The sequence below is a fragment of the Myotis nattereri genome (genome assembly GCF_964212035.1).
Source record: "Myotis nattereri genome assembly, chromosome: 2".
NCBI lineage: Eukaryota > Metazoa > Chordata > Mammalia > Chiroptera > Vespertilionidae > Myotis > Myotis nattereri.
This window is the reverse complement of record NC_138076.1, coordinates 214,013,980-214,033,224: the sequence shown is the minus strand read 5'-3', so window position 1 is coordinate 214,033,224 and position 19,245 is coordinate 214,013,980. Positions and strand designations below refer to the sequence as shown.

Genomic DNA, 19,245 nt, shown 5'->3' with positions numbered 1-19,245 from the left:
CCACAGTTCCATGACCACACCCTTGGGCCCAGAGACCACTACAAAAGACTGGAAGAATGAAAGACTCGGGAACTCTTCTGAGGGTACTACTGGTCACAATTCTAACCTTATTTATTTTGATTTGCTGGCTCTAACTTTTTCCTGTCTACTGTGTCCATTTAAGATAATTGAATGTGAGGGGTGGCTCACACTGACCACATCTGTATTTTGAAGTTGAGTCAGAACACCTTACCAAATAGTTCCATATGGCCTTCCAGCTCATGGCACAGATAAAAATAAAGGAAATTGCCATCACTCTAAAAGGCTCTTTTTATAGTGTAACTTAATTGATGTTCTCTCTCAAAAAAAGTTGACCTGAATCATGGTTGAGTCAAGATGATATGGCATCCTTAACTAAGCTGACAATTCGTGTGGGTTTTTTGTTTTGTTTCGTTTTTTGTTTTGTTTTTGGTGCATCCAAAAACTCTGGCTGGCCAGGGGCACAGACTGTCTGGGGGAAGCCTACTGCGTGTGCATACACACAGATGGCTAGGCTTATTTTCGAGCTCTGTAGTATGTTGGCTTCTCAAGTATTTACTCAATTCCCTTCATGAAAGTTAGTCAACACACTTATACAAGCAATGAGTAACACTAAGACATTTTGTACCTCTTGATATCACAGTCATCGTCATATTTCATGATTTTTCTATACTTTCCTTACTAGAAGAGCATACTTTCCTCTATGCTCTCACTTATATACCCAATGACTCAAGAAAATCAAATGCTCAAGGAAATAATAATACTATGAAGTGCTTATTATGTGCTAGGTCTTAAAGTAGGTCCTGAGAACAGAGGTGAATGAGAAGAATCCTGCCTTCAGATTGCTGTCATTCTGGGCGGGTTGGTAGGTGATTAAGTGGTTATAACATCCTACACAAAGTTCTCTGAAAGAGGTAATAAGCAGAGAGTATCTTGGTTCTTCCACGTCTAGGCACAACCGTAAACTACAGCAACCAGCCTGACAAGAGACAGGCAGCGGAGGGCTCAAACCCCTTCAGAGCAGAGCCTAGCCAAGTGCTGGCGGAAAGCAATCTAGACGGGAGGGTGGGGAAAGGATCATCATCAATTAGAGTCGGGACAGGCTGCAGCAGTGGCGAGGGCAGCTTGTTGCACTAACACTCCTGTGTAGGCCCTTTTAGACTCCAAACAGCCCTAGAACAGTGAGCAGCAGAGTGAACCGCAGGAGTGGAGCAGACTGAGAAATGCCCGGTGTCCCTCCTCCACCTCTGGCCGGGCTAGTTAAGGGCCCCGGGCCATTCTCCACCAATGGGCAACATGTTAACAGAGCAGTGACCCAGCGTCCATTCGGACAATTCAGAGTTGCATCCCTCAGAGATGCCCAGTGGGACTGAGCCCCCGTTGCCCACACAGCTACCAGCTTGATAAGGACAGCATCTTACACTGGAGTCTCTCCTTCCCGTCTAGCTTCCCCTCTCCTGCACTCCTCATCGCTGGGGGTCACTTCCGATTAAATTACCTCATCCAAGTCTTTGCCTCAGACTCTGCTTTTGGGGAAAAAACCACTAAGGCTCAGGCAGACGAGGAGCTGTGTACAAAGATGGCCTCCGCAGCACTGTCTGAATTACCAAAAATTCAAGACAAGCCAAGGAGCCATCAGTAAGAGAAGAGGTAGATAAATTAAGATGTTTACAACAGCTGAAGTTAGTGATCTAGCTCTCTGGGATGAACACCAGTAACACTCAAAACAAAATGTCAATAAAAACAGGAGCTGCAGAGCTTACAGCATCCGTTTATGAATAAGGGAGAAATGGGATTGCAAAGTGAAACACAGGGCACCCCTACCCGATCCCCCCTCCCTGGCATTCACACCCTCTAGGTGACTCCTCCTGCGCTCCCGCTCTGTGACCACTGGAATATGCAGGCGTAAGGGTGTGCCATTTCCAAGGTTAGGTTATAAAGGCACCACAGCTTCCATCCCCGCCGCACTCTCTTGCATCATCTGGCTTCGGAACGAGCCGGCTGCCAGGTGCCGAGTGGCCGACACAGGGGTCCACGTGGGAAGGAACAGATGCTACCTGCCAGAGCCACGTGCGAGCGTGGAATCCCAGGCTTCAGCCCGTCGGCCTCAGCAGGCTGCGGCCTGGTCCACAGCTTGACTGCAACCTCGTGAAAAAACACTGAGCCAGGCCCACCAGCAAAGCAGCCGCAGGTTCCTGACGCTCATAAACTGTGCGCAATAATAAATGTTTGTGTTTCAAGCTACTAACTTGCCGGATAATTTGTTCTAATACAGAGGACATTAACAGTATCAGTAATGTTTTGACTTTGAGAGAACAAAACACAATTTTAACTCTTGCTGATTTTGCAAGTGAAATACATGTGTACTAGTTAGATTATATCATCTTCCAAAAATGCATTAACATAATCATGTATTGTAGTTTTGTCAAGAGTTTAAAAACAACCAACTGACAAAAACACTAGGATGAAAGCTAAAGATAAGCTTCAATTCCTTTTTCCTTGGAGTATACAAGGATGTTTTCTTAAATGTCAGTTCCTAAATGCAAAACCAAATCATCTAAATTCCCCTAAGTTACTTTCAAGTAGTCCTTTCTTTGTTTGTTTGTTGTTAATTGGTTAACATGTTACATGTGTCCTCACCCCCCTACTGCCCCCCCCACTCAAGTAGTCTCTTTTTTGTGGGAAATCCTCATGGCTTTTTAAAATTGTTTAATATTGCTTTTAAAAAACCTGTTTTTTTTCAAGGAATTCAAATATTAACAAGAAATTACTGCCCACATCTTTTGGACCTAAAAAACTATTTTTCTTCCACTGAGTTATTATATGCTTCTTATTCTAAAGTTCCAGAAGCCACTATTCTAAAGTTTAAAAGCCTATTGAGACCAGAACCTGATCATGGAATTGAGATGAAATTAAACAGTTAACAAGCACTATTTTAAAATATGCAAAATTCTCAAGAATGACCATACATTTCATTTCCTTTCACTACTGACTGACTAGAGCAGGGGTGGGCAAACTTTTTGACTCGAGGGCCACAATGGGTTCTTAAACTGGACCGGAGGGCCGGAACAAAAGCATGGATGGAGTGTTTGTGTGAACTAATATAAATTCAAAGTAAACATCATTACATAAAAGGGTACAGTCTTTTTTTTTTTTTTAAGTTTTATTCATTTCAAACGGGCCGGATCCGGCCCGCGGGCCGTAGTTTGCCCAGAGCTGGACTAGAGGCTGCAATGGTAATATTGGTGTTTGCTGGGCACCAGCCATGTGCTGGCACCATTCTGACTCTACATACAGCACATCAACCTACAAGGCTGGCATCATCATACCACTGGCCCAGGTGAAACAGGCTGGGAGAAGTTAAATATTTGCCAGTTCACACCACTAGGAAGCGGCAATACTTGGATTTGAAACTAAGCCTATGCCTCATGAAAGCCTTTTTCCCCTGAAACCCATTGCCTGATTCCAAAAAGGTACCAATATTTCATACTGGTGTATTTCAGGAGAGAACAGGGGAGAAGGAAGGAGCCCCCAAACACAATTGTTTAAAAAAAAACAACTCTCTCAGTCACTCTGCAAAACAGACCACAAGCTGCCCTGCGGTACTCAGAGGTCACAGAAAGCAGAGGGAAATCCCCTGCAAGTGAGCTCTCAGGACCAGAGCCGTCAGGTAAGACACTACCATGGCTCACCCTGCGTGCAAGATCCCAACAGCGGAATCTTAATTATATTCAATGTTGTGCAGCCATCACCAGATCTAATTTCAAAACAGAAACTCTGTAACCATTAAGCAATAATCCCATCACCCCACCCCCACCCGCTCAGGCACTGTCCCAATTCCCTGGTAACCTCTAAAATACTTTGTTTCCATGACTATTCTAAGTACTTCAGGTAAGTGGGATCACAGAATATTTGTCCTTTTATGTCTGGCTTCTTTCACCTTGCAAAACATTTTCAAATTTCATCCATGTTGTAACATGCATCGGTATCTCATTCCTCCTTATCCTATACTAGAGGCCCGGTGCACGAAATTTGTACACGGCGGGGGGGGGGGGGGGGTGCGGGTGTCCCCTCAGCCCAGCCTGCACCCTTTCAAATCCAAGACCCCTCGGGGGATGTCCAACTGCTGGTTTAAACTGGCAGTCGAACATCCCTCTCACAATCCGGGACCGCTGGCTCCGAACCACTCACCTGCCTGCCTGCCTGATCACCCCTAATGGCCTCTGCCTGCCTGCCTGATCGCTCCTAACTGCCCCCCCCCCGCCAGCCTGATCACCCCAAACCACCTCTGCCTGCCAGCCTGATTGCCTGTAACTGCCCCCCCTGCTGGCCTGGTCACCCCTAACCGCCTCTGCCTGCCAGCCTGATGATCCCTAACTGACCCCCCTGCCAGTCTGGTCGCCTCATGCAGCCTGCTGTTTGGTTGTTTGGTCGCCCCTCACTGCCCCCCTTGCCGGCCTGGTCGCCCCACACAGCCTGCTGTTCGGTCGTTGCATGGTGGCATCCCAGACAATTTACATATTTCTCTATTATTAGTATAGATAAGAAAAGCCTAATATGCAAATCAACTGAACAGAACAACAGGTGGAACAACAGATCGCTATGACACGCACTGACCATCAGGGGGCAGACACTCAATGCAGGAACTGCCCCCAGCCTGCAGGCCCCAGGCAAGCCAAGGCAGGTGATAGTGGGGCCCTCTGATCACCACACCAGTCACCCCGCAGAGGGAGGTGACCGGCGGTGGCAGCGGGGCAATTAGGGGCAGCACTAGGCTGGCCAAGATGGGTGCCAGCGGGGGCCCCCTGATCACCCTGCCAGTCACCCCACAGATCAGCCCTGATCACTGGCCAGGCCTAGGGACCCTACCCAGGCACAAATTTCGTGCACCAGGCCTCTAGTGACTAAATAATATCCCACTGTATTCTATGTTTTGTTTATTCGTCTTTGATGGACATGGGCTGTTTCCATCTTTTGGCTATGGTGAATAATGCTACAATGAACATTAGCACACAAGCATCTGAGTGCCTGCTCTCCATTCTCTTGGGCATATACCTAGGAGTTGCTGGGTCATATTCTATGTTTAGCTCATTGTGGAACCACCAAACTGTTTTCCACAATAGCTGCATTATTTTACATTCCCACCAGCAATGCAGAAGGGTTCCAATTTCTCCACATCCTCACCAATACCTATTTTCTTTTATTTTTCTTTTTTTGATACTAGTCATCCTAAGGACATAAAGTGGTATCTCACTATTGTTTTAATTTGCATTTCCTTAATAATGCTGTTGAGTACTTTATCACGTGTTTCTTGGCCATTTATATATCTTTCTTTGTAAGTCATGTAAGTTTTTTGTCCAATTTCCTCTTTTAATCATTGAGTTGTAGGAGCTCTTTATATATTCTAAAACAAGTCCTTTGTCAGATATATGTATTGCAAATACTTTCTCTAACTCTCTGGCTTGCCTTTTCATTTTCTTCATTTCTTTTGATGAGCAGATGTTTTTAGTTTTATAAAATCTAATTTGATAGTCAATTTTTTCTTGCATGGTTAGTGTTGTGTCCTGGATAAATGTTTGCCTACACTCAGGGCCACAAAGATATTTTCCCATGTTTCTTCTAAACATGTTATAGGCCCAGCGGTATGGTTCAGTGGTTGAGCTTGGACCCAGAAACCATGAGGTCACTGGTTCGATTCCTGGTCAGGGCACATGCCCAGGTTGTAGACTCGACCTCCAGTTTGGGGCATGCAGAAGGAAGCCAAGTGGTGTTTCTCTTCATCGATGTTTCTCTCTCTCTACCATTCTCCCTTCATCTCTAAAAATAATAATAATAATAACAATAAACACATTATAGTTTTAGTTTTCATGTTAGGTCTATAACCCATAATGAAATATTTTTTTGCAAATGGTGCAAGGTGTGGGGTCAAGGTTCATTTTAGTCCAATTATCTATCAAGTTGTTCTACCGCCATTTGTTGAAAAAAGTCATTTTTAGATTGTTTTGATTTTGAGTTTTCAAATATTTGCAAAGGGAAGATACCTGAAACTGACCTCAATTTTTCATGTACAACATTCAGCATTCAAAAAAAAAAAAAAAGACAGAACCAAACAACTAAACACAAGAAGACAAAAACTGACAATAGAAAGTTATCAGGCACATTAACTATAATTAATACATTCAAGAAGGTAAATGACAAAATGAATTCAACAGTGTAACCTATTTTTAAAATCAAATAGAAATTCTACAATACAATGACTCAAAAATACAACACCTGAAACTAAGAGCACAATAGATAACAGCAAATAAGATGCAGAAAAGAGGATTAGAGAACTACAGCAAATTAGTACAAAATTTTCAAACAGAAACTCAGAGAGAATAGGAACTACAGAAAGGAGCCTATGGGATATATATGTAGAATGAAAGGTTTAACATATGTGCAATTGGAGTCCTAGAAGGAAATAAAAAAAACAGAAGACAAACAATATTTGAAAAAATACTGGCTGACAATTTTCCAAACTGAGAGAAGACATCAAATTCAAGCAGCATTATCCAAATAGGATAATCATGAAAAAGCCAAACATCTCTGCCTTATGGGTCTTCCATTCTGGAAGGAAACATCGAGAATAAAAAACCGCTGTATATTATTATATGGTACATTAGATTGTAATAAGTGCTTTCTTTAAAATGAAAAATAGAGTTTATAAGGTAAAGGGATTCAGAAGTAGAGGGAAATACCTATGCTATTAAATAGGATGTATAAAACCTTGAAGGCAGTAAACAGAAAAAATTATCTTAACTAAACACAGACAGAAGAGGAAAAATAAGCCATCTTGACAGAAGGCTTAAAAAAATTATTGTCTACATGGGTATGGGAGAAAAAGACCAAGCACGCACAACGAGTAATAAGTTATACAAACAGAAGCAATTCCACGGGAATTTGTTAAGTACCTACAATTATCAGACTCAATGCAGATGCTAGGCATACAGGGAATGTGACATGCTCACTTCATTCAAGAAGCTTAGCTGCTGGAAGAGCAATGAGGTATCAGTTAAGTATGAGAAGAATGTATAGAAAGTAGAATCCAAATGTTACATGATTTCATGAATATTCAAGAACTGGAACATAATCTCTATAGAAAAAAAATAAATTATAGAGCAGCACTATCCAACAGAACTTTCTGCAATGATGGAAATATTCTATATCTGCATACCAATGAGGTAGTCACTGGCCACGTGTGGCTACTGAATACTTAAAAAGTGACTAATGCAAGTAAGGAACAGAATTATTAACTTTACTTATTCCTAATTAACTTAAATAGCCACTTGTAGCTAGTGGCTACTTAATGTACAGCAGAGGCAGAGTATGACAACCAACCTCACTTGGCTCCACATTTTTACACAGTGGCTAAAATGTGTTATCTGGATATATATCATAAAGATAGATAATGTAAAGACAGAGATACATCACAAAGTTGACTAAAGAGTTGAAAAAGAATACCTCTGGGAAAAAGCCAAAAATAGACTTTTTAATGCATTTATATCTTACTTCATCCCAGAAAGAATTTAACAAGACTTGCAAAGACTCAGAGCACAGCAAGAAAAATCACTTGTTAAATGTTTAAAATGCCTATATGGTCCAGCCAGTGTGGCTAAGTGGTTGAGCATTCGACCTATAAACCAGGAGGTCATGGTTCCATTCCAGGGTAGGGCACATGCCCGGGTTGGGGGCACGATCCCCAGTAGAGGACGTGCAGGAAGCAGCCAATCAATGATCTCTCTCATCATTAATGTTTCTCTCTCTTCCTTCCTCTCTGAAAGCAATAAAAATATTTTTTAATGCAGTTATGTACATTTAAAAAAAAGGTCTGATACAAACTTACAATAAGTTAAAAAAAAAAAAAAGAATTATCTTCTGAGAAGAAATAGTGGGCAATATCTTAATACTGATAATTTATGACCATAAGCAATTTTTTGTGGATTTAAGTGATTAAGATACTATTCAAGAAATGGGTTATTGAATCTGAGTTTAATCCAGATCGAGTAGAATTTAGATTGGAATACTAATTATCCATTGCTATTTATTAAATGACTCCAAAATCTCGCATTTTAAAACAGTAATATTTCGGGTCCCGCACAGGCCTGCGGATTGTTAGTGGCTGAGTGGAGTGGTTCGGCTCAAGGTTTCTGAGGAATTGTAAATGGCTCCTTCCCTGGCTGCTGGCAGGAGGCCTAGATCCCTCACCAGCACGTCCCTAGGGATGCCCGAGTGTCCTCAGGACATGGCAGCCGGCTGTGTCAAAGTGATCCCAGAGAGCAGTGAGGAGCTGCAATGCCTTCATGCATGGCCTAGGCTCAGAAGTCACATTGCCACTTCTGCCACATTCTTATTTCAAAGCAAATCACTAAATGCAGCCCCCACTCAGGAGAGAGGAATTACCCTCCTCCTCTTGAAGGGCAGAGAGTCTGTGAACATATCAAAGCCACTGCAATGAGCCAGGAGAATTACCTCACTGGGTTGGGGTTGGCTAAACCCCAAAATTAGCATTATCACCTTTTTAATAGCGTCCATTGCTTTCTAAAAGGCAGATTAAGCACAACTGGGTTCTTGGTCGCTTACAGCCCAGTTACTTTTTAATAGCAGGTGCTAAATGGCACCCACTGGGCATAAAACACCGTGCTATACGTATAGTGGTACAGATCCTCACAATAACTACAGAGTGGGAGGTATCATCCGCATTTTCAAGTCGAGAAATAAGAAGTCCAGAGAGATAGATAAGCCCAGGTTTTTGTCATTGTTCCCGAGTCATTGTTCTTTCCACTACATGACACTTCTGTCACTCCAGCTACCACAGACAGAAGCTGGTTTCGTAGCATCAAGTCTTCGAAGACCCACAAAATACATTTTTTCAGCTAACATGCAAATCTTGTTCCATCAATTGCTTTCTTACTTTCTTCAGTCTGTTTCTGTTTTGTCGGATGTTTTCTATCTGCTACTCTGAGGCCTCATTTTGCTTCACTTTTCCCATCCAGCTCCTGGCACTGCGGCCCATCCCCGCTCTGGGTTCCTCTGCAGTGGAGGGATCCTCTCAGAGCAGCTGGACTCTGGTCTAAACCATGAGACCCCTCTGAGGGGCAACTGGTGATCTGTCCAAAGACACACAGAGAAGCAGAGACAGAACCAGGACCAGAAGCCCGTCCTCACAAACTCTCATCAGGTCTCTGCCTCACCAACAACGGCCTCCCCGCCCCAAGACCTGAACATCAGTTCACCTTTCCTGGTCTCCAAATCCTGCCTGGAACAGGACAGGTTCCAGAAAAACTCCAGCCAAATGTGGGCAGCATCTGTTTCCTCATTCTCCCCTAATAATCCATTTGGTGCCCAAGTCCTGTCCAAACAACTTGTAAATACTTTTCAACGTTTATCCTGTCCCTCCCCATGGCCAATGTCCTAATGCGGCACTTTCCTTTCACCTGCGCTTCTGCATCAGCTCCTTCCAAGTCCCCTGCCTCCAGCCCCCACCTCTCTAATTTAGCCCCCACAGGGCAGCCAGAGAGCTCTTTGTCATATGCAGATCTTCTCATGCCACTCCCTGGAGAGGCCCTGCCCTAGTTCCCATTAACTGCCCCCACAAGAGAACAGAAAAAGGCCTTGTAAGTTGACTGAGGGTCTTGGATTTTCTCCTCAGGTTACAGAAAGGGGTCTGATGTTTGAATGTCTCCTGTTATTTCATTTACCCTTTCGGGAAGCCTGCAAAATCAGCCTATGGTCCCTCTGCATATGCTGTTCTTCCTAATCAGCCCTCTCATCTGTAAGCCACGCAGCCAATGTCATCTAAAACCTTTCCTGGCCCATCCATGTATCCAACAAACAGACCCATATGGTCCCCTGGGCCACCACCTCTTCTTGTCTAGATCCTCTCATTACAGATTGCTTACACAGCAACTTCCCTAATATGCTTGGAAAAAGGGGGTCACCTCACATTCACCTTTGTACCCTCAGCCCCTAGCAAAGAGCCTGTTTCATAGGGGGTGCTCAAAATGGTTGAGAACTAGTCACAGGCCCATCCTGGTTTAGATCTGCTGAAGCCATAACTCAGTCAACACATCTCCCATCAGTACCACATCAGTTAACATCATCTCCCAAAAAGCACTCAGCGCTCTCTCAACAGACACGCCACTGTGATCTGAGGTAGAAGTGCTCCAAAGAAGGGGTCCAGTTTAAAGACAAGAGGACCTCCAGGGATCATCTGGACCCACCCAACCCTACTGTGCCTTTCTTGTATGCTCTCTCTACCCTCTGTATGCACCCCCCGGGACTGCATGACTGTCTGCTGGCTTCCCAGAACAGGACTTTTCACAAAACCTGGTATTTGGGGACATAAATATGTGAAGCGACAATACCAGCTAACATTTACTTAGTACTACTAGGTGCACCGGTTAATAATGCGGATTTTTTTCACTAGATGGAGTTACATATATGGTGACATATATGCGATTTGATATGTATGCTATTTTGTATTGACAACAAGCTTCAAAACATCATATGTCAAATTTTCTGAAGGTGTTAACATCATAGATATTTTTACGCTTAAAAATGTCAAATTTCATGCCAAAAAAAGAGCATTTGCAGGAAGTTTTAATTCATTACTTTATTTTGAAGAAAAGTGCTGCTGAAAGTTATCGTATACTTCGGGAAGCTTCTAGCAAACATGCTCCATCTCAAGATACTTGTGACGCTGGTTTAAACGCTTTAAAAATCATGATTTCGATGTGAAAGACAAAGAACGTCCAGGTCACCCGGAAAAGTTTCAAGCCCAACAATTACAAGCGTTATTGGATGAAGATGCGTGTCAAACTCAAAAACAGCTTGCAGAAAGATTAAACGTTGCTCAGCAAACAATTTCTGCCGGGGTCCAACCCCAGCGGGTCCAGGGGTCCCCAAAGGTGTGGACGGAGTCGGCGAAGAAGGAATGACAAGGAGGCAGCGTTCAGTTGATCAGCAGCCTAGCCAGGATCTCCAGCCAAGTTCTGGTCTCGATCTCCAGAGAGGTTCTGCTTAGGATCTCCAGCCAGGTTCTGTGTCCATGGTCTCTTGCTAGGTTCTCCAGCCAGGTTCTCCAGGTTCTCCAGCCAGGTTCTGTGTCCATGTTCCCTCGCTAGGTTCTCCAGCCAGGTTCTGTCCAGATTCTCCAGCCAGGTTCAGTCACCAGGTTCTAGTCAGGTTCTCTTGCCAATTTCTGTAGTCAGGTTCAGTCCAGGATCTTTTGCCATGTTCTCTCCAGCGAAGTTCTTCTGTCTCTAGGTTCTGTGTAGGTTCTGTCTTCTAAGTTCTGTCTTCTAAGTTCTGTCTTCTTACATCTGTATTTATACCAGTTGATTCAATCCTATCAATCTCTATTACAAAGGTTAGGGCGTTTCTTATCTCCATTCCAGGGAGTAAAGATTATGTAGCTTAAGCATGATTGTTCATAGTTAAAGTGATTAATTACCCGCCTGGCACTTAGTTAAGAGGTTTTTTTTTTGTTTGTTTTTTTGTTTTTTGTTTTTTTAAATATATTTTATTGATTTTTCACAGAGAGGAAGGGAGAGAGATAGAGAGAGTTAGAAACATCGATGAGAGAGAAACATCGACCAGCTGCCTCTTGCACATCCCCCACCGGGGATGTGCCCGCAACCCAGGCACATGCCCCTGACCGGAATCGAACCCGGGACCTCTCAGTCCGCAGGCTGACACTCTATCCACTGAGCCAAACCGGTTTCGGCAGTTAAGAGGTTTTTATTCCCTCCCTAACTTCAGGGGAAAATCCCTACCTGGGGAAACAACCTTTCTCAGAGAGGAGACCTTGGTTAAAACACATAGTGCCAAGAAGGTGAGCAAACATATTAAGAACAGTATGCCATATATGCCAGGTCCCTTGAAACAGCAAGGATGGACCGGCTCCCGGCAAATTTCCTATCGTTTATAAGCAATGGGAAAGATTTTAAAGGAAGGAAAATGGGCTCCACATCAACTGAACGAAAGACAAGTGGAAAACCAAAAAGTCATCAGTAAAATGTTGCTTCAATGGCACGAAAAAAGTCTTTTTTGCATCGAATTGTGACTGGCGATGAAAAGTGGATTTATTTTGAGAATCCCAAATGCACAAAGTCATGGGTTGATCCAGGTCAACCATCAACATCGACTGCAAGGCCAGATCGCTTCAGAAAGAAGACAGTGTTCTGTGTTTGGTGGGATCAGGAAGGTGTGGTGTATTATGAGCTTCTAAAACCATGTGAATACTGACCGCTACCGACAACAAATAACCAATTTGAACCACCCTTTGATGGTGAAACGACCAGAATGGGCCAGAAGCAATGGCAAAATAATTTTGCTTCATGATAACGCGCCATCACACACTTCAAAACCAGTTAAAGACACATTAAAAGATCTTGCCTGCGAAGTATTAATTAACCCACCCGCCGTATTCACCAGACCTTGCTCCTTCAGATGACACTTGTTCCGATCGAGGGCGCACGCACTTTCTGAGCAGCACTTCAAAACGTACAAAGAAGTGGAAAATTGGGTCTCTGAATGGTTTTTCCTCAAAACAAGAAAAGTTCTATTGGGACGGTCTCCACAAATTCCCTGAAAGATGGGGGAAATGTGTAGCTAGCGATGGACATTACTTTGAAGAAAGCACTTCTGATGTGTCTCTTGAAATGATCGTGTTTCTTTGATTACAAAACCCGCCGTTATTAACCGGTCCACCTAGTCTGTATCAAGTACTGTACATTATTCCCATTAAACAGATGACAAAACTGAGGCCGAGATTCGAACAAACTCACACACGCATTGACTGAGGGCATCACACACTTGACACTTTCACGTGCTATTGCCGTCATTCCTCTGAACGATCCAGAAACGAAGGTGTGTATCATACACCCATTTTTGGACAAGGAATCCAAGGCTTCTAGAAACTGGTCAGTAATGAGCAGCTTACAAGGCCAGGAAGCCCATGCTGGGCTGTCGGGCTCCGGGGCACCTGCTGCCCTGGCTATGGTGCCCGGGCAGCACCTCTCCGCCGGTGCTCTCCCATGGCCGCCCGCCCCGCCCCGCCCCGCCCCGCCTGGGACGGCGAGGCCCGGCGGGCAGTCAGCACCGGGGATGCCAGCCCAGCCCGCCGCCTCGGGCCTGACCGCGCGACCCCCACGTGCCATGCGCCCGGTGTGGTCCTGTCACCTGCTCCCAGCCACCGAGACCCGCAGCCTGCACGTTGCAGGAGCGCCATCGGCTCAATCCCCGAAACGGCCGAAGGTGGCGAAGGGCTCGGGGGTCGTAAGGTCCCCTCAGCGCACCGGACCGGCAGGTGGGGGGCAGCTGGCAGCCCCGACGCCCAGGCGCCCCCGGGACAGACGCGGGACTCGGCGGCCTGGGGCCCGGGCCGGGCGCAGGGGCCTCCGCAGCCTCCGGGGGAGGGCCGGCCCCCCGCTGCCCGCCCCCGCCAGGCCGCGCCCCCCGCAGCCGGCCGCCCGGACCCCGCGCCGCGTTACCGGTTCCGCTGCTCCTTGAAAAGCGCCGTCAGCGCGCGGAGGGCCTCCAGGTCCGGGATGGGCGCGGGCATCATGATGCCAGACAGCCCGGCGGGCGGCGGCCTGGGCGCCGCCATCTTGCCGCTGCCGAGGCGGACGAGGACGAGCGGCGGCCGGGGAGGAGCGGCGGGCGGGAAGCCGGCGGGGAGGGGCGCCCGCACCTCAGGCCACGCTGCCGCCTCGCGCCCTGCGGCCCCGCCTGAAGCGAGAGCGCGCGGCACGGCGACGCCGGATCGGCCGGCGGGAGGGCTGTGCGCGAGGGAAGGGGGCGGGCGGAAGTGCGGCCCGGGGGGAGGGGGCTGGACGGAAGTGCCGCCCGAGGGGAGGGGGCGGGCGGAAGTGCGGCCCGAGGGGAGGGGGCGGGCGGAAGTGCCGCCCGAGGGGAGGGGGCGGGCGGAAGTGCGGCCCGAGGGGAGGGGGCGCGGGCGGAGCTCTGCGTGAGGCTTGGGGAAGCGAGGCCTGGAGTGTCCAGGTCTGAGGGGACGAGCCTGGGTTCAAGGTTCACTCTGATGCGGAGGGTACAGGACAGGTTCACCTGAGGGGGAGGGGGTACAGCACAGGTTCACCTGAGGGGGAGGGGTTCGGGGACAGTTTCACCTGAGGGGGAGGGGTTCGGGGACAGGTTCACCTGAGGGGGAGGGGTTCGGGGACAGGTTCACCTGAGGGGGAGGGGTTCGGGGACAGGTTCACCTGAGGGGGAGGGGTTCGCGGACAGGTTCACCTGAGGGGGAGGGGGACAGGTTCACCTGAGGGGGAGGGGTTCGGGGACAGGTTCACCTGAGGGGGAGGGGGAGGGGACAGGTTCACCTGAGGGGGAAATGGGAGTCCGGGGAGGATGCGGGGACCTCTAAGGGCCTGAAGGCCATTTCCTTTGTTGAAGGGATCAGTGCCCGGACCCGGACTCCACTAGGAGCAGTCTGTCACCAGCTTGAAGTCTCAGGCCCCGAAAGTTCAGTTCTCCTTCCCCAGCTGTTTACCAGGCACTTCACACGGGGCGAGAAAACACTGTTCCAGCTCATCCAGGGCTTAAAATACAAGCCATAGACTATGAATTGTTGTGCTTTGTTTCCTAAGGGAAATGAATATATTTTACAGGAATCAGACAAGATTCTCTGGAGGGTGTTGGTAACTCACTTATTTCATTTCCATGCCCTTGATCGTATCAGGTATCCTTTCAACAGGCATTGTTGCCAAGCACTATGCCAGGTGAGATGATCCCAACTCTGAAGGAACTCAGACTATTGGGAGACAGGCAAACATGACCGAGTACAGTTAAGGGCTATAGAGGACTGTACAAATGGCTGTGGAACCACTTAAAATACATAGATACGTGCCCTCTACAATTTAATTTGAAGAGTAGGAGTGTGTATATAATGTGTTTTTTATGTTCTTTCCTAAATAAATGTAGACACAATAATAAGCACCACCAGAGTATGCAGGAGAAATGAATCGTGCACAAGCAAGTTACTTGGTATTGTAATTCAGCCTTACCATTTAACTGACTACATAATCATTTCGTTCCACAAATATTTCTATGTGCCAAGCATTAGATCTCCCTAGCAGTGCTCAAGACAATTCAAAATGCTTAACAATCCTTAGAAAGCATTCCCCCTAATGCAGTGGTTCTCAACCTTCCTAATGCCGCGACCCTTTAATACAGTTCCTCATGTTGTGGTGACCCCCAACCATAAAATTATTTTCGTTGCTACTTCATAACTAATTTTGCTACTGTTATGTATCGTAATGTAAATATCTGATATGCAGGATGTATTTTCATGGTTACAAATTGAACATAATTAAAGTATAGTAATTAATCACAAAAACAATATGTAATTATATATGTGTTTTCTGATGGTCTTAGGCGACCCCTGTGAAAGGGTTGTTCGACCCCCAAAGGGGTCGCGACCCACAGGTTGAGAACTGCTGCCCTAATGTTTAGCCTAGATCATTGAAATATAATCCTGATTGGTTTCTTTGCTTCTATTGCCTCCCGATATTCTAGATCCTTTAAAAATGCAAGTCAAATACTTGCAGGATTTACTTCCTTACTTCAGCTTATCTGCTCAAAGGATCTAATGAGTTTCCCTTATCAATCTTTTTTTTTGAATCCTTACCCAAAGAGTGAGGATATTTTTTCCATTGATTTTTAGAGAGTGTGGAAAGGAGGGAACAGGTAGAGGGAGAGAGAAACACTGATGGGAGAGAGACACATCAATTGGTTGTCACACACACACACACACACACACACACACACACACACACCGATAGGGGTGGGGATTGGACCTGCAACACAGGTACCAGCCCTTGATCTGGAATCAAACCAGAGACCTTCTGGTGCACAGGCCAATGCTCTAACCACTGAGCCATGCTGACCAAGGTTCCCTTACCAATCTTTAAAATTGTAACAGCAGCACACCACCCAAATTCCTGATCTTCAGGAATTTTTCTCCATAGCACTGAACACTTTCTATATCATAGTTTATTTCTAATTGGTTTATTGTTACTTATCTATTTTGTTTACTGCCAGAATGTATTCCAGCACCTAGAAAAGGTCCTACTATAAGGTAATTGTTCAATAAATGTTAGTTGAATTAATGAACAAAGAACATTTCTGAAAGATATATTTTAGGACTGTGACTTTGCATTTTCTCTTCCCAGTAAGCACCGAGCCATGGGCATCTCTCAGGACAACTGGCACAAGTGCCACAGGCTGGGGACAAGAGAAAGCCCTATCAGAAGAAGCAAATATATGAGCTGGGCCACCCTCCTGCCAACACGAAGATGGGCACCCACTGAATGCGCACAGTCGGAGTGCGAGGAGGCAGCAAAAAGTACCATGTCTTGAGGCTAGATGTGGGCAACTTTTCCTGGGCTCCAAGAGTTGTACAGGCAAAACAAGAATTATCGATGTTGTCTACAGTGCATCCAACAATGACCTGGTCCACCCCAAGGCCCTAGTAAATGCCTGCATCATGATCATTGACAGCACACCAGACGGACAGCAGTACAAATCCCACCGTGCACTGTCCCTGGGCCATAAGACGGGGGCCAAACTGACTCCTAAGGATGAGGAGACTTTAAACAAAAAACCTTTGAAGAAAAAGAAGAAGAAATATGACGCAAGGGGAAAGAATGCCACCATCAGCAGTCTTCTAGAGGAACCGTTCTAGCAGAGCACGCTTCTTGCGTACATTGCTTCAAAACTGTGCTGCAGGTGGCTGTGTGCTGGAGGGCGAGAAGCTGGACTTCTATCTGAGGAAAATCAAGGCCCAAGAAGGCAAATAAATCCTCCTCTCTCCTCTCTTAACTCATGTCATAAAGGTGGTATACAGTCTATGGAAAAAAAAGATATTTTCAGAAAGGAGAAAGGAAATAACCAAAAAAGTACAGGAAAGAGGAAAGCTGGAGGAGAGGAAGACAAGAAGTATAAGGAAGATTAAAAGAGAGAGAGATTAACAGGATAGGCTAGAAGTACGGGCAAGTAAGAGAAACAGAAGGATGTTAAATTGGTCAAACAGTGGGGTGTTATTTACTGCCTGGAATCAGCTGGAGGATTTTCAACCTTGGCTGAATTGACAGAACTAAGCTAAGTTCACTTGGGCTAAAAGGCATTTTTTTAATGTTACATATCTTATGTAATTGTTTGCCTTAGATCAGCAATTTTCTACCGGCATGCCACAAGATTTTTTAAAGCATGCAATATGTGACTATTGGGTGAGGGGCCCTGACCTCTTTTCCCTTAGATTGTCAAATTAAAAAATTACAACAGCCACACAACCATTGCCATCTGGTGTGAATGAATCAAAATTATACCTATTTTTGTCAGACTGGCAAAAATATATATATATTCTGGTGTGCTGCAGAATTTTAGTAATTAGTTTATGTGCCATGAGATGAAAAAGGTTGAAAATCATCACCTTAGGTAAACATGCCATCATTTTGATGTACCTGAATTAAACTTCAGATGAAATCTGTGATCTGAGTTTGTCTTGAGCCTGCTGCAGAAGACCTAGATCAACAATGACTCAGTAGTCAAGAAGTAAAAATAAATAAAAGGAAAGGAAAAAATAGAAAGCAAGGGAGAAAGATGAGGTGCAAGCAAGATTTGGACCAAAATGTGTATGGTTTTTGTACAGAAAAGAGAGAACGAGGATACAGGTAAAGAGAACGGAAGATGAATGATGGTGAGAAAACTTCTTGCTTGTGCTGGCTCCTCTATCTCACTTTCTCCTTATTATCTCTGCCTATGATTCTCTCACTAGAAAGCTTATGCCATTGCCACCTATGCCACCAAAGCATCCTGTGTCAATCAGGAAAAGCTCTGGTCAGACCTCTCTTGGCTCTGACCTTTCAAAGACAGCTTTGGGCTATAAACTTGTTTATGTACCACCTTCCTCCATCTGAAGTCCCTCAAGTCAGGGACTTTGTCCTCCTCATTTCATCCAGGACCAAGCTCAGTGGCTTGCACTTAGAATCTATGCTATAAAAATGTATTGATGCCCTAACTCAGGGGTCCTCAAACTTTTTAAACAGGGGGCCAGTTCACTGTCCCTCAGACCGTTGGAGGGCCAGACTATAGTTTAAAAAAAAAAAACTATGAACAAATTCCTATGCACACTGCACATATCTTATTTTGAAGTAAAAAAACAAAACGGGAACAAATACAATATTTGTATTTGCATGTGGCCCGCGGGCCGTAGTTTGAGGACCCCTGCCCTAACTGGTTTGGCTCAGTGGATAGAGCGTCAGCCTGCGGACTGAAGGGTCCCAGGTTCAATTCCGGTCAAGGGCATGTACCTTGCTTGTGGGCACATCCCCAGTAGGGATGTGCAGGAGGCAGCTGATTGATGTTTCTCATCGATGTTTCTAACTCTCTATCCCTCACCTTTCCTCTCTGTAAAAAATCAATAAAATATATTAAAAAATGTATTGAACTGAAAACTTTGGAGCCTATAGGAAAAAATAACAGAATAGTGTAATTGTTAAGAGCAGAGATCAGCAAACTGCAGCCGGTGAGCCAAATCTTTTCCACTATCTATTTTTATAAATTGTACTGGAAACTATCACAGTCATTTGTTTACATATTGCTTATTTGATGCTACTATCAGAGAGTTGAATAATTGTGGCAGAGATTGTATGGCCCAGAAAACCTAAAATATTAACTAATTGGGTTTTTGTAGAAAAGGTTTGCCAATCTCTGGTAAAGAGTATGAATCCTGCTCTCCTTTCTTAGCACCTCATCATGGACAAGCAAACATCTCTTTAAGCCTTTTATTTGTAAAATGAAACAGTACTAATACCTACTTAATTTGGCTCAAGGTATAATTGGTAGTAAGTAACTAACAATAGACTGCTGGTATTTAAGCAGTAGTTCTGATCTTTCTAGTAATAGTTTCATTGTAGGGATCAATGATTTTAATATAATTTGTAAAGTTAGCAACCGAATTTGCTATTATTGTTACTAATTCATTTTAAATGTAATTTTCATTTTTCAATTTAGCCAATATTTTTAAGCATCTATCATGAACTATATTAGAATCTCTATTACAAAAATGAATAATATAATGCCTCAACCATCAATCAGCTCTCAGTCTATTAGAGAATCCAGAAATATAAACATATACTGATGATACAATGTAATAATACCAGAAAGGAT

General features: G+C 45.0%; 1 protein-coding gene across 2 annotated transcripts in view; it reads right to left on the bottom strand.

Annotated features, from left to right (window-relative positions):
* The window catches only part of ATXN10 (ataxin 10), a 126,012-nt gene extending 112,137 nt beyond the window's left edge, over positions 1-13,875 (bottom strand). For both annotated transcript variants that reach the window (XM_081084804.1, XM_081084805.1), the window contains exon 1: positions 13,551-13,875. In XM_081084804.1, the coding sequence (XP_080940930.1) occupies positions 13,551-13,666 (116 nt within the window). In that variant the 5' untranslated portion in view covers positions 13,667-13,875. The remainder of the gene's footprint in view (positions 1-13,550) is intronic.
* Between the last annotated feature and the right edge of the window lie 5,370 nt (positions 13,876-19,245).